The sequence below is a fragment of the Hermetia illucens genome, chromosome 3, assembly GCF_905115235.1.
Source record: "Hermetia illucens chromosome 3, iHerIll2.2.curated.20191125, whole genome shotgun sequence".
NCBI classification, from domain to species: Eukaryota; Metazoa; Arthropoda; class Insecta; order Diptera; family Stratiomyidae; genus Hermetia; species Hermetia illucens.
In genome coordinates, this window is record NC_051851.1 from 145837774 (window position 1) to 145855562 (window position 17789).

Genomic DNA, 17789 nt, shown 5'->3' on the forward strand with positions numbered 1-17789 from the left:
CCGCCTTCTCATCATCAGCGAAGTTCTTTATTTGTTATTGTTTCAACCCAAAGTATCTCAATAACCCGACGCAGCGTTGAATTGATGAGACGTTGGAGCTTGCGAATACCAGTTGTCGTCATTTTCTATGTGCTACTCCTATATAGCAGTACTGAGAGAATATTGGCGCAAAACGATCTCAATTTGATGTTTCATAGTAGGTCGAGTTATATCAAGAGGTAAATAAACGGTTCGACACCTCCAATTTGCTCTCCATTACACCAAATATTAAGACCGTAATGACCCACTAAAATGGGAACCTCGATTTTATTTGTGTTTATCTTCACTTTTCTTGCCTCTTTCCCAAATCCCACGATTTGTGACCCACAGTCGAGGTGTTTGCAGAACAATGGCATCGTCCAGTGACTCCGCCACGTCCTTTAGTCAAGGCAGTGTAAAGGACGTTATGATGGAAAGAAAAAAAGTGCCGATGACAAGATGCAAGTCTGGCAGACTCCGTTTTGAACTAGAAATTGTGTGCAATATCAACTCGTTGCAGCACGTGACATTTCGCACCATCATATGTAGCTCTGATAATAGCTATTCACTTTTCCGGAAGGCCAATCTCGCATAAAGCATTATATATGCTCTTCGTTCACGTTATCCAAAGTTACCTCAAACGTGGTGAAGGGAAAGGGAACCTGCACAATGATCCGAAGGGTCTTAGTGTGGTCAGCACAGGACGATCCAAAGCAGAAACCAGCCTATTCTCTTTCGATCAAGCTTTCAAGATGTTTTACGATGTATTTCGGAACGATTTTTGTAAATACATTTGCAACAGTTGGAAGCACGCAAATATCCCTCCAATTATTGTACTCAAAGGGTTGCACTTCGTCAGAATCTTAATCTTCTTATTCTCATAAGGAAAGATCTCGGATTCCTAAGACTCGGGAATAAGTGGAAGTAGGCACTGTGTAAAGACTGATAGAGCTACCTAGAAAAGTTCCGCAGGAAGACTTGGTAGATCGGCAGAATACTCTGCTTTAGAACGCTTATGACAAGGATAATTTCGTTTTGTTTGGAGGAGTAGTCGGTATTCACATGTTAGGGATAACACAGTGTTATCGAAAGGTTTACAACCACTTGCAAGGTGTCTTCTTTTGATATTTGCGGCAGCTTCCGCTTACATCTCACTTCTCGTGCTTGATCTCGGTAGCGCAGCTCCAGCACGTTGCGCTCAACTCCGCTCCTACTTTTCATAACCACGAGGGTTGGCTTACTCCTTATATAAGGACTAGGCGATAGCTGGCCGGCCACCGTGGCAAGTGTACACCACTATACTGGTTGGCTCCGGAAATCTCATAGGATCTTTCCCACTTTTGCATTTCAACATAAAAGGAAAACAGAAAATATGGCACAATATTTTGCAATGATACAACCATTACTAAATATATTCCTTCTTTCAGTGTGGCGAATTGTGCCTGTGGAGAGAACTAACTAACCATTATCAGTGCACCGGTCCCTGGATGCCCGATATTGATATGCCAACATGTAGTACTTATGAGACAATGTCTAAACTAATCACGGATTATAGCAAGTAAGTTTTTGAAAGAATGCTGAGAATTGATCTCTTCTTACCTTGTATTTTATGCTAGTATGTTCGACAATCAAGCGGAACCATTGTGCAGCTGCCCGGATCCGTGCCAGTCAACTATATATTCGGCATTTGTAATGAACCGGAAAGATTTAGTAGGACAACTGAAGCCTTACACGCAGATCTGGCTATACTATACGTCCAGGCTTGTAACCGTGAGTGGAAATGATTCCTTTTTATATAGATCTTAGATTAAAGAGATTTTCATTCACTGCACTGCTCCCAAGGACAGGATATTCCTTTTTGAAGTGCTGAGAACAATAAATTAGCATCGCCTAAAACATTACATAGAGTAACTGTAGACCTAACGATTCCAGTATGCAATTGAGACCGTTTCTCTTTTGCCTTCAGTGCACCTTGGTTGAGACATGCCTCACTTCCTCAAGTTATCATCAACAAGTATCTAATTATAAATAATTTTCTGTGAAGAACTTTTCTAGGAAAAATCTCTGAACAGTGATTAAACTCAAAAGGTCTTCAACTCGACTTCGACCATTTGTTCTTAAATTCTCCAGCCAGAGTTTATACAACAAATTGATATGGCAAATCTTCTTTAGGCAGTGGTTCGCTTTTCTTCAGGAGGGCATCCTCCAATAGAACAGCCTGAGGATGCTAAGCCAGGATGGGAACCTCGGATGCCCCACGTTGGACGCCATTCGTAATATCTTAAATGGGAATGGAGGTGATCCAACGACCATTCTGAGTGGCCGGAGACGACCAAAAAGGGGAGAGCTATCTCAAAAACTTAAAAAGATGGCGAAATTGACCGTGACCCATCGAAGGGTTCCGTTGATTCGTGCTTGCATGCCTCTGCCTTTGAACACTTTGATCTTCCACCTGTGATTGTGCAAACATCCATGTGCCCTTTCAACCAATGTGTGGGTCCGGACTGGATCCTGAAATATCATCAAAAATGAGACCCAGGCTGGTCAAGGGGTAACATAGGTCTTAGGGCGAAAAGTGGATTGGTACACACGATGGAGCATAAAGCTTTGGAATCGCATGCTGAACCAACACAAACAGCTCTAATATCAAATCCTACCTACACCTCCACGTAGTGACCGCTGGGAGCTCTTTCTTCACGAAAAGCTACAAACGGAGGAGGATGAAGGCGAATCTTCCCCGCCTAAAGACGGGACAAATTGTACCAACTGGTCCTCCAGGTTGGGGGTTGGGTAGGGCTGACAACCCTACACGGAAAACAACTTGTTACGAAGCCACAAAAAAGTCTCGGACTGGATTCACTACACAACGACGAACCTGGCAACGACAACGGAATAACGATTTGAGCATTTTCTCATGGAACATGCTCCCTGTACAGAGATGGAGCTGCCAAGCAGCTGGCCGATATTCCGTCCCAATATAGAGCTGCTTTAACAGCGTTGCGAAAGATGCGTTGAGCACTGGTTTCCTGGAGAAGAAGCACTACAACATATATTATAGGGGCCATCCAGTAAGCCATGCGCTCAGAGTAGGTTTCTTAGTTAGTCAAAAATGAAACCTGCTGTTATCGGCTATGCACTCTGCGCTTGCAAGGCAAATTCAGAAATATAAGCCTCCTTAGCGGAGAGTCGGAGAAGGATACCTTCTACAAAGCAATAGAACGAACCCTCGAAGCCTGCCCCAGGTATGATATCAAAATCATACTTGCCGATTTTAACAGCCAAGTAATGATAAAGCCCGCATTCAGGCGATCAGTTAACTTCCATAGCTTACATAAAAATACAAATGATAACCGACTGCGAATTATTTAATTAGCAGTGGCACACGAAATGGTTGTTGGAAGTACCTGGATTGCGCAGAAAACGGTCCACAAGCAGACGGGACCACTTTCAACCAAACTGACCACGTGTTGGCCGAACGCCGCCACCTCTCAGCTGGTGCTCTGGGCTCGAATAATAATACCACCCAGAATCCCCTCTGACAATCAGGTAAGAGTTAACACTGAAGCCATCCACAACACAGCCCTCCGCAACACCTACAAGGTGGAAATGGATGCCGCAATAACCGCAGTCAACTGAGATCCTAGAGATGAAGCATCAACAAATGATCTTCACAATCACCTGAATTGCGTTATCATTGATACGACCACAAACATACTTGGCCCCAACCGCAAAAAGAGTCGGAACGGCTGGTTTGACGATGAATGTAAGCTAGCAACGAAACGCGGGCACACGCACAGACTTATCACGAACTCCGGCGAGCAGAGAAGCGACTTCACACACGGAAAAAGGAAGCCTGGGAGAACCAACAAGTCTGTGAACTAGAAAAGTACAGGGAGCAACCGCACCATGCGCGGAAGTTTTACCACCAAATCAGCAGGATGAAACCTTATTCACCTCTATGCTCATCCTGCCGAGACAAAGAAGGAAATCTGATTTCCGACAGAATGGGCATCTTAGAGCGATGGGTTGAGTACTTTCATGAACTACTGAACAACTAGAACATCGGAGAGTTGGAGGCCCCGCCAACTGAATCACTGAATACAGTCCGTGCAATTCATCGACTTAAAAATCATGAGTCGCCAGGAGCCGATGGAATTACAACCGAATTGGTTAAATATAGAGGCGACTAATTACACCAGGCTATTCATCAACTGATGCCCAAGGTGTGGGACAGCGAAACAATGTTTGATGGCAACGAGGCATTATCTGTTCTATAAATGAAAAGGGAGATCACGTTGCTGAGTACCATCTATAAGATATTTTCAGCCATCTTGCTAGGTCGGATAGCCCCATACGCCCAGAATATCATTGGCCCATACCAAAGAGCCGCCTACGATAGCATAAAAAAACTGTACACGCCCATGAGAGAATTCGGTATCCCGACGAAATTGATAAGACTGACTAGGCTGACCCTGATCAATGTGCGAGGCCAGATAAAAGCAGCAGGATCACTCTCAAGACCATTCGTCATCAACAACGGTATACGACAAGGGAATGCCCTATCATGCGTCCTCTTTAACTTGGCCCTCGAGAAAGTGATCCGTGATACTGAGGTAAATGCAAAAGGTACGATCCTCTTTAAGTCCACCCTACTACTCATAGGTCAAAGCTCTTACTGTACAAGACAATGATCTTGCCAGTCCTCATGTATTCCGCGGAGTCTTGGGTTCTTATCAAGAAATTGCGAACTCTTGGTCGCGTTCGACAGAAGGATTCTCTGAAGAATTTTTGGCCCCCTACATGAGGGTGGACGATTCCGTAGCCTACATAACGACAAAATCTATGATCGATACAATGACCATCAGGTTGTGGATAAAATCCGGCTCAACAGGTTGCGGTGGGCGGATGACTTAATCCGTATGGATGAGGATGATCCAGCCCGGAAAGTCCATAAGGGCAATATTTATGGTATGGCCAGACGAAAGAAGTAGGATCACTTTCGAGACCATTCGACATCAACAACGGTCTTAGATAAGGGGATGCCCTATCATGCGTCCTCTTTAACCTGGCTCTGGAAAAAATGTTCTGTGATGTTGAGGTAAATGCGAGAGGCACAATCCTCTTTAAGTCCACCCAACTACTGGCCTATGCTGACGATATCGACATCATAGGAAGAACAACCCGAGACTTACAAACTGCCTTCATCCAGATCGACCAGGCGGCGCGAATAAAGATTGGAGACTACCACTTTGAGACCGTTGATAATTTCTCATATCTAGGGTCGAAAATCACAACCGATAACAGCTACGATGATGAAATCCGCGCACGGTTGTTTACTGCGAATAGAGCCTATTTCAGCTTACAAAAACTGTTCCGCTCGAAAGGTCTCACCATAGGGTCAAGGCTTTTACTGTACAAAACAATGATTTTGCCAGTCCTCATGTATTCCGCGGAATCTTGGGTTCTTAGCAAGAGAAATTGCAAACTCTTGGCCGCTTTCGAGAGAGAATCCTGAAGAATTTTTGGCCCCCTACATGAGGATGGACGATTCCGTAGCCTACAAACGACGAAATTTATGAGCGATACCATGACCGTCAGGTTGCGGATAAAATTCAGCTTAACAGGTTGCGGTGAGCGGATGACTTAATCCCTATGAATGAGGATGATCCAGCCCGGAAAGTCTATAAAGGCAATATCTATGGTAGAAAAAAAACGAGGCAGACCCTGCCTGAGATGGAGCAATGGTGTAGGACAGGATGCCAGACAGCTTTCAGGATATCGAATTGGTGGACTTCGGCGCAAAACCGGGATGTCTGAAGTTCCATATTAAGCCAGGCCTAGACCGGATACAGGTTGTTGCGACGTTGATGATCATGAGATTTCACGCGAGCCTACCGAAATATCGTCACGCGAGCTAAACCTGAAAAATAAAAAAAAAATAACGGCTCAACCTCGCAAGTGGAGCCGTAAAACTCCGAACCCAAAACCGCGAGCGAAAAAAGACCCACGACGGATCGCATCCTCTATCGATGTTTCTCCTGCCTCAGATGTATGTTGAGGCACGACCTTCCAGGTCGGGAGTTTTACGGTTGCACGTGCGTGGTCGAGCCGTTATTTTTTTTGCTTTTTATTTTTCAGGTTTAGCTAGCGTGATGATATGTCGGTAGGCTCACGCGAAATCCCATGTTTGATGATATTTCAGTATCTGGTGCGGACCCACCCATCGGTTAAAAGGATACGTGGATGTTTGTATATAATTACACGTGAGGGATCAAAGTGTTCAAAGGAGCTCCTTCCCTTCCTTCCACATTCTCGAGCCTGGCTGGCACAAAGGCATGCAAGTCGACAAAACACTTCGATAGAACTTCAATATTTGCGGAAGGACCTTCACGGCGAATTTAGCAATCTTTTTAGGTTTCTGGGATAGCTCTCCCCTCTTGGATGTGCCGCTCATGATCTTCGCGTTTGGGGCTATCTCAAATCGCATCTTGTGATTACAAAAGGTGTATAGAATATGCTCAGTTAGAAATCCTATCAAAAGCGGTCCCGTTAGTGAAGATCCTAATGGATAACCCTTAATACCATATGTCAGTCCTTTACAGTCCTCCAGTTAATACGAGCGATAAAATGCATCAGAAAGATAAGCTGCAGGTTCATGAAAACGACAGCAAAATCGATTAACGCTTTCGAACGACGTGTTTTTCGGAGAATATTTGGCTTCCACCAAGCAAGGACACGCATAGCGAATACGAGACAGTGAAGAGTTATATGACCTGTTTGATGGGCAGCGTGCGGTCATGTCGACCAAATAAAATGAAGGGCATATGCAAGTAAGATGGAGGATAGTATTACGTCGACGAGCCGAGGTCCTCCAAAAGCCGCTGGCGTCGTAACTCAACCCACTTCCTGATCGTACAGATCAGTGTACATATGCCATATCTAGAGTCTGAGGGAAACTATCTGGAATAAGATAAATAAATTTTGCTAAAATGTTGAGACTGTGATCTTGATTTTGTCAGCACTGCTAATTGAAGATGAAAATGAATCATTTGTTTCAAGCTTACTGACTGAATAATGGCACTGGAAATTTAGGTCCTTATTTGATATATCTTTTATTATGCATTCATTGTTAACGTACAATTGAAGTCCTCGTCAATTAAATCCCAAACTATAATTTCAAAAAATTTTCAAACTCCTTCATTTTAGATTATTGAAGAGCGTCCCGGGTACGATCTCTCTCAGTTTGTGGCTGATATCGGAGGTTCAATTGGATTCTTACTTGGACTTTCAGTTTTAGGATTCATTGAAATTCTAGAAAAGGTAAAATACGCGTAGATTCTTTGTTTAATCCTTTAAGACTTCTTGAAATTATTGTACATTCCAGATAGCCGCTATACTTCTACTAAGCATTGTGAAAAAACGCAAAGGGGAATCAATCAAAGGAGGTGATACACGTCGAAGTAGTTACGCAGACGGGAGCAGTGACATCACCATGGAAATATCAACCATTTCAAATGGTGGATCGAATCCTAAAGGGAAGTAAGCTGGGGCGGCATTGCTTGTTGCGAATGGTATGATTTGAGTATTTGGGGTTAAAGCTTTTAGTACCTGAAAGGTACTAGTGAGGTGAACGATGGAAGTTATATTATTCATTGAGAATGATTGCTTGTTCCTTTAGGTGAATGAACTGTCTTTTTACTTCTAAACTTCGGAAAAAACATATTTTAGATAGACAGAACCATAATTTCATTGATTTGTTACACTTACAGCCCACCTGACTAAATTTTACTAATTTTCTCAATTAGACAAACTACAAAATTCCGTATTAATTAGTTATTTTCAAATAGATCTTCCACCGAAAATTCAAACTAAGAGATATCTAAATTTCGTCTCCAAGGCCTTATCTTAAGTTATTTTAGTTTATTAAATTAAAATACAATATAATACATATTTCGTCACAAACTAGTATTTTATAAATTAATGACTATACAAATAAAATTAATTTTCGTTGTGGTTTATAAATTGTAGTTTATCCTGACGTTGGTAACTTTTAAGCGTTTTTATTCTATTTTATTTTGTTCATATTCTGTTTTCAGATCTAGAATCGAATAAGAAATCATACTCAAAGTCTCCAGGATTGCAAAAATGCAAAACTGAAAATATGTGTATGGAGCAACTTTCTGAATAATTTTCAAATTTCTAACCGTTTCGGGTCTTTACTAGCAACAATTTTCCAACCATGATTAAATTAATATAAATCTAATCATATAATTGCAATCTTAGCTAAAAGTGGTCATTCTAAATACGTGCAAAAGTAGACAAGTAGCATTCAGTAAATAAATTCCAATAATTTACATAGTTGCCATAAATCTAGTCCCTAAAACTAAGCTTAATATGAGCGAATAAATTCCAAATGACTGCAATGATGGTGCTGAACTTGGTGAAGTTTGTGTGGGTCGCAGGATGTCACCCAAACGGTTGATAATATCCGGCAATGGCTTCGTCTTGGTATCACAAGCCGTATTTTCGATAGCTTCCTGGACATGAGCAGTCAAAATCCGGAAATTCACATCATTGCTATCCAGCTCAGCATACATGTATTTATGAAGTCGATCAGACAGAACCCAGAGACGATCCTGATCATCAACCTTGATATCATTTGGGAAAACCATTTCAGTTGAACTCATGTAGACACGTCCTTGTGATTTGATGGTATACGCCCGATTTGAAGTCTTCCAGCAAGCAACTGCATTCAAATTTGGAAGTGCATAGAACAAAACCCCAGTCAATTGGTCAAGGAAAGAAGCACCCGCTTGGGCGTTCGGTCCACGTGAACCCAGAATCTTAAATTCCTTATAGATATCATTCGAGGTAGCCTTCGTCTTATTCCTCAGAATCATCGTTGACACTGAGAACTCCATTGTTGAACTGAGTGGATGGAAGTAGAGCGTAGCATACCCATCCGGTTGCTGTTTCGATATAGCCAATCCAAACAGTCCGTCATCCCACTGGAAACTTATTCCGTCAATACTGTAGTTTCCAGCCAAAGGATCAGGATGGAAATAATTGTGATTAACTCTCCATGCATCCTGTTGCTTCCATGAGTAAACGACAAGTCCTGATGCTCCTAAATCACCACAGTACACAAAAGTATCCATACAGTCACCATCTTCAACAGCGATATTGGCGAAAAAGGTATCCTGTTTCGTCAAACCAGATGTGAATGGGAACCTTCGGAGTAGATTATCATTATGTAAATCGTAGACTAGCAAGGTGGTTGGGCGTAAAACGGTAGTATTTCCTAGTATGTCAGCGACGCCAGTGTCGAGAACCCAAAGACGTCCGCATTTATCAGCTCGGATTCGGAAAGGGGACACAATTTCAGGTGGATCATCAGATGATAATCGATGAGCTTGCCAGCTGGGGAAAGGTGTCAGTCTCGGTGATTTCGTTGTATTATCTGCAAAAGAAAACGGAAATATTCAGAGGTTTTGAATCAGACAGCAAAATAATTATTAAATGAACATGGGTTGGTAGGGTAGGTGTCAGTGGCTGCTCCTGAGACCGTGACAGTACCCGTACCCTGACTCTAGCTAGAGTTGGGCAATCGCAGATAAAGTTCATGAGAGTTTCCCTTCCTTCTTCACAGCTTCGGCAATGCGCGTTGTAGAGTATGCAGAGTCTGGCGGCATGGTCCCCTATGGGCCAGTGCCCCGTACAGACCGCCGTAATCTTGAATGCATTTGCACGTGTCTGGTACAGGAGCTCTCGTGATCGGGCTACGTTGTGTGCCGAATTCTCCTTGACTTGGCACAGCTTGTAAGCCTTCGCCATCTAAGGTCCGCGGCTGCTAAGTAGTGCAAATAGACTCCGCCCCTGATGGCCGTCAGTGAAACACCGACTGTATTCACCGAAGGGAACCCAGAGGAGGGTAACCTTGAGGGTGCTGCACAGACGGTTCAGCGCGTCTCTTCACTGCCCCACGCACCAGAAGATGTCGTCGCGGAGTACAAGGCCTTGATGGTCGTCCGTCAGAATGGCTATGTTTCGCTTGGGGCTCGAATCTCACTCCAGCCATCGACAGACTTCCAAAGTCGCCAGTACTTCCGCTTGGAATACACTGGCGAAACCTGGGAGAGCATATGACTTGGATACACTGTGTGTATTCGAGAAAGCCCCCGCGCCGATACCACAGACCATCTCTGATCCATCGGTAAAGAATACTGAGTCATAACCTTGCAACACGCCGCTGGTTTTCCGCTTTGCCTGGTTGGAAAATCCACAGCAAAGTGTCTCGTGAAGTTCAGCTTGCATGTGACGTAGTCCATGGTGAATGCCCAGATTTTCCGAGGTACTTCGTCTAGGATGTTGCTGTGGCCAAAACACTTCGCTGCCCAGCATCCGGACTCACGTAGTCTGACGGCACTGCACGCTGCAACGTATTTAATGTGGAGGTCTAGGAAGAGGAGATGCAGGGGTACATTGAGAGCATCTGCCAGGCAGGACTGCAGAAACCCACACGCGATTCTTTGAATCCTATTAAGCCTCATCCTATTGTATTTTTTGTTCAAAGCATTCCACCATATAATAGAGCAATACGTTAGGATTGGACGCACTACAGCGGAATCATCTTCGGCCGGAGACCCCATTTCTTTGCAAAGATTCTATTGTAGGCATAGAAGGCTATACAGGCATTCTTAACCGTTAGTTCTATGTTCAATCTCCAATTTAGCTTTGGATCCAGGATTACACCCAGATACTTTACATTAAAGGAAAGAACCAATATTTGTTCATTCAACCGTGGTAGGTGGAATTCAAGTATCCTTGCCTTGGTGGTGAATAACATCAGTTCTGTTTTGGTTGGGTTAATGTCGAGTCCGCATCTTGCGGCCCACAGGCACACCCTTGGCAACGCTCCTTCCATGATGTCGCTCATAATGGACGGAAACATCCCTGACACTAATATCACCAAGTCGTCGGCATACGCCACCACCTTCCCCCCGCTGCTGTCCAATGTTCGTAAAATTTCGTCCACTACTATTAACCAGAGCACCGAAGAGATGGCGCCACCCTAGGGCGTGCCTCTGTTCACAGCTCTGGTCAAGTGGTTGCCTCCCAGATCCGACTGGATTATCCTGGTACTTAGCATGGATATAATCCAATGCGTAAGATACCCATCCAATCCAATAATGGTCAAGGCTTCCTTGATGGCGTTGGGACTAACGCTCTTGAAAGCTCCCTCTGTATCCAAGGAAGCAGCTAGTGTATACTGCATGTCCTGCAGCGACCACTCAACCGTGCCAATTTCCTCCTGGAGGGCGAACATTCTGTTCGTAATTATTAATTACGAGGGCGAGTAGGACCTGGCAAAGATTTTTTGAATCTGAAATGAAGTAAGATAATAGAAGCAATGCTCAAGAGAGGCATGCCGAAATACCTAGCGCATATTATTACTAAAAAGGCTTGTTTATATGAAGGATCGGCAGTGTACCCAACAATCTCACAAGGTTAATTATCTATAGTTGAGTGGACAGATGAATAGGAAGCTTGTATAACATCGGGTTTTGTGGCCCCATACTACAGCCGGTTAGGTTATTGAATAGCTCGTCGTTCAAGCGAATAGTCCCGCCTTATTAGTCCAGGAATATTGAACTAGGTGCATCTGATCGTGGCCCTTTTCAGTTTTTGTTATTCCCCAGATATAGTGTAATATGAGGAGCTATATCCTCCGCCTCTTGAAAAATCTGCATGTTTGATCTTCGGTGTAGATACCCACCTTATGCAAATGCAAGGATAGTAACCTATTGTTAGGGTTATCAGATTTCTTAGTTTGATTTTATTCAGTTTTAATTCGCCGTTCATTTTATAGCATGAATTTGCTCTGCCTGTAGTCCACCGCTGTTTCCCATGGATATGCTAGCCATGTAATTTTCGAGTTCCTTATGGTTTTTATAGCCCTACAGAAAGTTATCGTGCATTTATTTCTTTTTGCTGCCAATGTTTTATGTCCCCCCAAATAGTACAAAGTTTATATTTTTTTTTTGAGAACTGTGAGGTCCTAAGGCCGCATCAACTTAATACCGGACCGGACCAAATGAGGAGCAACTTAACCCTCTTTGCTGGATCACGGACCCCGGATTTGCGCTCAATATAATTCGTAGTCATGTCGTATTCTGCGAATTACATAAAGGAGCACGCAACGTCTGCGAGCCGCTTCGGTCACGCTGTTCCCAGGGCAGAGGTGAGGCAGCGTCTGACAATTTGCCTCTGTCCTGGTAAGAAACCGTAAAGCTGTCATCGCCTGACATTTTTAGTACAAAGTTACTTAAAAACTTAGCTTCCAGGGTCTAACAGTTTGGTGTGCCTTTCCACACGAATCTATATCTGCCTCGCTACAGAGAGAATATAGATTCCAACACGCCTTCACCCCCTCCGTAGATTCCCTTTGATATAGAAGTTTGTCACATATATTCCTGCCTCAAATATCACAGCATGTTGATTCAGGGATAACCCATATAGTGTTTCGGATTTACTCCATGAATCCCGACCCCTGTCGCACCATTCATCGTGTAAAATAGAATTGAGTTTCCCTGATAGCCGTCTCGTGTCTAATTATTGAAATTTTCTTGGTACAAACAACTGAAAACTCAACTTTGCTCTTGAGTGCTGTCTCATTCGTAGCCAGTAAGTATTTTTTTGCCTCCTTTAAGGAGTAGATGCAATTCCATGAATTAAGTCCAAAAGAAGCTTTACCCGGGACACGTTTGTAGTTACAACCACCATGAAACCCCCATGGGGGGATCAACCACGAATGACCAGGACCAAATTATATCCTCCACAAATTGGCGTGGTACATGTAGTCTCAGGGAGTTTCTCCGGTTCTCATGGTACCAGATTACCTCCGATAGGGCTTCGTTGCAAGAACCACTTCAGATAAGGCTCTTGAAAATTCGGGCCTAATCACTTTCCTAGAGTACGTAGAAAGATTTTAAAGAATTTTCGCGCAAATCATAGTCTGAACCCTAGACTAGTCTACCTTTTTCTTTTAAACAAAAATGCATATTCACATCTCATATAGGTAATGTGGAAAATCATATAGGTAATGTGGAAAGCGGAGGTGGGAGGGGTAGTCCACAGGAGAGAAGCTTTTCTTAAAGAAGAGAGATCGGGTGAATTTATGTTGTACATTTTCAAGGGCAGTTACGGGAGGGTGACCAGATCGCGGAGCAGTACTGGAGGGTATTCCTCACGACGGAATTGAAGAGAGCTAAGGATGGTTCGATAGAGTCAAAATTAGAGGAGGGGCGAAGTATAAAGCCTGACAATTTTGCTGCTCGATTGGTGACTTCGAGGCAATGTCAAACCGGAGCTTATTGTCGAAAGTCACTCCGAGGTCTTGAACGGAATTTAAGCAGGATTAGGAATGTCCGTTTAGAGAGTTGGAGAAAGAAGTGGGTGAGGATTTTAGGAGGTACCACATAGAGTGACACTTTCTGACGTTTAGCGCAAAACCATTAATCGAGCACCGACGAACCAGAGTGTCTAGGTTAGATTCAAAGGAAACACAGTCCATAGGCGACGATATAGCGGAAAACAGCTTAAGGTCGTCTACATAGAGCAAACAGGAACAAGTAAAGATGGGGGAGTCGTTAATAAAAAATAAAAATAACAAAGGATCCAGAATAAATCCCTCTGGGACGCCAGAGGAGGGGAGAAAGAGCGGGAAGTACAGCCGTTAAAAAAGACGTGGCAGGATCGGTTGGAAAGGTAAGGGGCAAGCCATAAAACAAGTGGTATGGGAACGTTTAGAGTCGAGAGTTTGGTTAGAAGTATCTTGTGATTTACAGTGTCGAAGGCTTTAGCGAAGTCAGTGTAAATGTTATGCACTTCTTGCCGTGAATTTAGACATTTGGTAAAGTCAAGCAGATTGAAGGTAGTGGACCTACGTTTAAGGAAGCCGGGTAGCTTTTTCACTATGTGGTGGCCAAAGTGGGCGGGGTCGCTGACATATTTTTCCAGGATTTTGGAACGGGAGGAGAGGAGGGAAATGGGACGGTAATTCTCGGCAAGCGTATGATCGCCACTTTCCACAAGCCGGGAAAATGATTCTCTTCGAGACTTTTGTTGAAAATAAGAGATAGGGGAAGAGAGATGGACTTACCAGTTTTAAGCAAAAAGAGGTTTGGAAGACCATCGAAGCCAGGTCCGTCATCATCAAGTTTTCCAATGAGGTACTCGACAAGGATAGGAGTAAGAGGGGGAATGGTAGGCGATACGGGGTAGGCTACATCCACTATCGGGAGGAATTCGGAGGAAAAAGGGGAAACATAGACTGAGGAAAATTAGCGGCAGAGTAAATCACAAGATAGTTGGGGGGAGTTCGCTGAGAAGCCAGTAAATTTAATGGACGGAATGGATGGAAAACTAAGTCAGCATATTTTCTAGAAGATAGGAACTTTTTCCTCGCAGTCTGTTTTTGACGTAGTTTTTTGCGAAGAGCGTAAGCACTTAGGAGAGAAGGGAACGTAACAAGGAAGAAGATCAAATAAAATGGTATAGAAGGTGTTGAGTGTTTGGTCACACGTAAATGGAGAGAGGACCCAGTTGATTGCCGCCAGGACTGAGTTCAGACCTTCGAAGTTCACCTAACGAAAGTTGAACTTGGTAGGTTTCCGAGCGACAGGAGAGCGGAGTCGGGACATCTAAGTATCGAACTCGAAAGCAGGATGATGGGCGCCAGCGGCAACGTAAAACGGGGCATGAAGGGATTGGGAAAGGCAACGCACAGGAAGGTTAGAGAGGATAAGGTCAAGAGTGCGATCTAAGGGGTTTCTAGAAAGGTTAAACTGGAGGGCGCCACAGGTGTACATGAAAGTGGATAGAGGAGGGGAAGGGTGGGTGGAGTTATTAGGGAGGGAGGGAAGGCCAGGAGTAATGGGTCAGGAGAGTATGGGAATATTAAAGTCGCCACAGAGGATGAAAGGAAGTGCGAGAAACAAAACAATTAAGACCACTGATAATCTGCCGAAGAAATACTCGTACAGAGAAGGCGGGCTTAGGCAGGCAAAATGTACACACGATATGATAAAAGAGCATATGTTTAGCGGAATGACTCGTATGATGACAGAGTCGTAGGTGGAGGAGGAGGAGAAAAAGATGATTTCGGCACGGAGAGGGGACTTAACAGCTACTAGGGCACCTCCACATCTTGTCTTGTCAAGTGCAGCGCAGTCTCCCTCACAACGAAAGACAGAGTAACCTTCGAGGAGCTCAGAATCTAAAATTCTGTCATCCAGCCAGGTTTCAGAAATGCAGATGACATGATGTGGGAATGCTAAGGCAGATAGTTTGAAATCTGACAGCTCGGTCCCTAGACCCCTTACATTTTGATAAAAGAGTGTTTAGTTGGAATCATTTAAGTTCGGCGAGGCAGGCGGGCGGGCAGGAAATTTTCACGGAGCTTAGACCTCTGATAAGGCTGTTAGTATATAAAACTACCTTTCAGAACACAATCACTCCGAACTTCAATCTTATTCCTTACAAGGGAGATACACTCGTACAACTCCTACTGATGAAGCACATCTCTTCTAAATCCTAAAATGAGCGCAACATTCTGTAACGTAGAACCTGCTTAGAGGTTGCCTCCAGCCAGGTATAAATTTTTGTTGAAACAAAATATTTGTACAATACATACTTGGAATTATTCATTCAATTACATGAAAATTTGCATGGCCTAATAAATGGCTAGACATTCGCCGTACCTCACCCTCTTGCAAACAACATTTACTTTTACTAGCATTTGCATGATTGTTGCTACCTTGGCTTGGGGCATTTATCTCTAAACGATCTCCAGCTTAGCAACAATAGCTCGAATCCGTTTCATGTGACCTTTTTTCTAACAATAAATTACGATCGTAATTGCTGAAAGTGTACACATAGCGTAAATGTAGACAATTAACGTATATCTAATTGCCTCCTTCTTCAGGGACTTTTCTTTCCTAATGACTCGGAGTAACATAGGTGCTCACAATTGCGGACCTATATGACTCTATAGGTGTCCGTACCCCTTGTGACTGATATTTATGAAATACTCAGTCGGTTGACAATTGCACAGAAAATTGGAAAAACAAAGAAATCACCATTATTGATCAATGTTTGTAAATTGATCAGATTGTTGAAGGTTGCCATCTGGAATTCTAAAATAACGTTCAAAGTGAAACTCTTGCTCAATGAAAATAAACAGGAATTCTCGCAATGATTTTCGCACTTGCCAGCAATCACAAGACAAGGCGCTTGTAAGTCACGTTTCAACATCGTAAATAAAAAAGTGTACGCTCCATTTTCACTTTCATTTGATTACGCACTTGATATTACCTTCAAATTTTGCCACTTTTTATTATAACATTGACGATCAAATTGAAAGATGAATGGGAGGCATGTACAGGTACATGTGCAACAATATCGAATAGTTATCATGTCTCTGTAAGCATATATTTCTAAATATTTGTTTTAACAATATCGATTTCTTCAGATTTTCTCCTAGACTATATTATGGTATTCCTTTTCATAAGGCTGCTGTTGATTTCTTTGGAGAGCATCGAGTAACCATACAATCTTTTTTTTCACTACCGTTTTTCTCCCTATTTTATTTCAAATGAAATTATATAGCTTAAATATTTTCACAGGTGCATTTGATAAGCCTACAGCAACCAGACAAGCACGAAGTTAAACACAAACACCGATGACCGCAAATAGAGTGCATGTCATCGAGAGAGGTGTTCAACTACCTCGCCCACAATCAAACTACCATCCTACTTCTTAAAATTAAGCTAATGAAAGGTGTACCTCAGGTTCTTTATGTTTCAAAGGTAATTGATTCAATTGTCCATCTTGCAGTGCGTCCCTTAACTTTGGCTAGAACTTCCAAAACTAACTATATAATACCAGGTACATAATTTCAAAGCGGCATTTCTGTCGGCCCACCGCATAGCATAGCTAGCAACGGAGTTATGGTGGTCTTTGACACCTTCAATACAGAGGACGTTTAATTGAATATTATGCATGCCGCCTCCCTATGCCATAAACAAAGAAAAGTCATATAACGAACGCCCAGTCAATGACCAATTCACTGCCACTTTCGTGCTACTCGAAATTAGTTATAAACCCACTGGTGAAAGAACCTTATTTTTAGATTGGAAAATTGGACTTGTTTTTATATCTCATAGCAACCCTCGTCCATAAACAAATTGAGGTCTTGAATTATTCAATATGCGGATTACTTTCCACACTTAGCATAGTCGGATTACAATTTGTTCCGATCAATGTGGTTCCAGGTAGCTGATCAGTAATTTGTGAACCTTGATTCAATGATTTTTGCGTTGGAAGTTAATTGAAGATCCATCACCTACCGTTAAAATGATAAAAGATTAAGATTAAGAAGATTAAGTTAACTTCAAATTTCTGAAAAATGACAAGTTCTAAATTGATATTGATATCATCCCCTTCGCTCGTTCGTTAGGCATGATAAGGACATGATCTATTTGATAAAAGAAATGTTATGTTGCCTTGTGACTATCATGTGTGAAAAGTAAATGGAGCTCATACTCAGTTTCCTGTTCACTTTCCCTTTCAGTTTCAGGAATTGTCAAAAAACAATCTTTAATCACATTTTGTATTTTTGTGGGGAGATGCAACATCAATCAACCAATTGAAAAATTCTGCTTGACCTTCAAAGGACTAAAGCATATTTAGTGTTTTTGTTGAAACTTTTT

The 17789-nt window shown here is 42.8% G+C and overlaps 2 protein-coding genes across 7 annotated transcripts in view; one reads left to right on the top strand and one right to left on the bottom strand.

Moving 5' to 3' along the window:
- The window catches only part of LOC119651384 (acid-sensing ion channel 4-A), a 29707-nt gene extending 21984 nt beyond the window's left edge, over window positions 1-7723 (top strand). The window contains exons 6-9 of the mRNA XM_038054963.1: window positions 1446-1576; window positions 1635-1788; window positions 7225-7338; window positions 7403-7723. Of these exons, the coding sequence (XP_037910891.1) occupies window positions 1446-1576; window positions 1635-1788; window positions 7225-7338; window positions 7403-7561 (558 nt within the window). The 3' untranslated portion in view covers window positions 7562-7723. The remainder of the gene's footprint in view (window positions 1-1445; window positions 1577-1634; window positions 1789-7224; window positions 7339-7402) is intronic.
- A 203-nt stretch (window positions 7724-7926) lies between these two features.
- Window positions 7927-17789, bottom strand: part of LOC119651383 (protein yellow) — a 38805-nt gene continuing 28942 nt past the window's right edge. For all 6 annotated transcript variants that reach the window (XM_038054959.1, XM_038054957.1, XM_038054958.1 and 3 more), the window contains exon 3: window positions 7927-9478. In XM_038054959.1, coding sequence (XP_037910887.1) covers window positions 8370-9478 — 1109 coding nt within the window. In that variant the 3' untranslated portion in view covers window positions 7927-8369. The remainder of the gene's footprint in view (window positions 9479-17789) is intronic.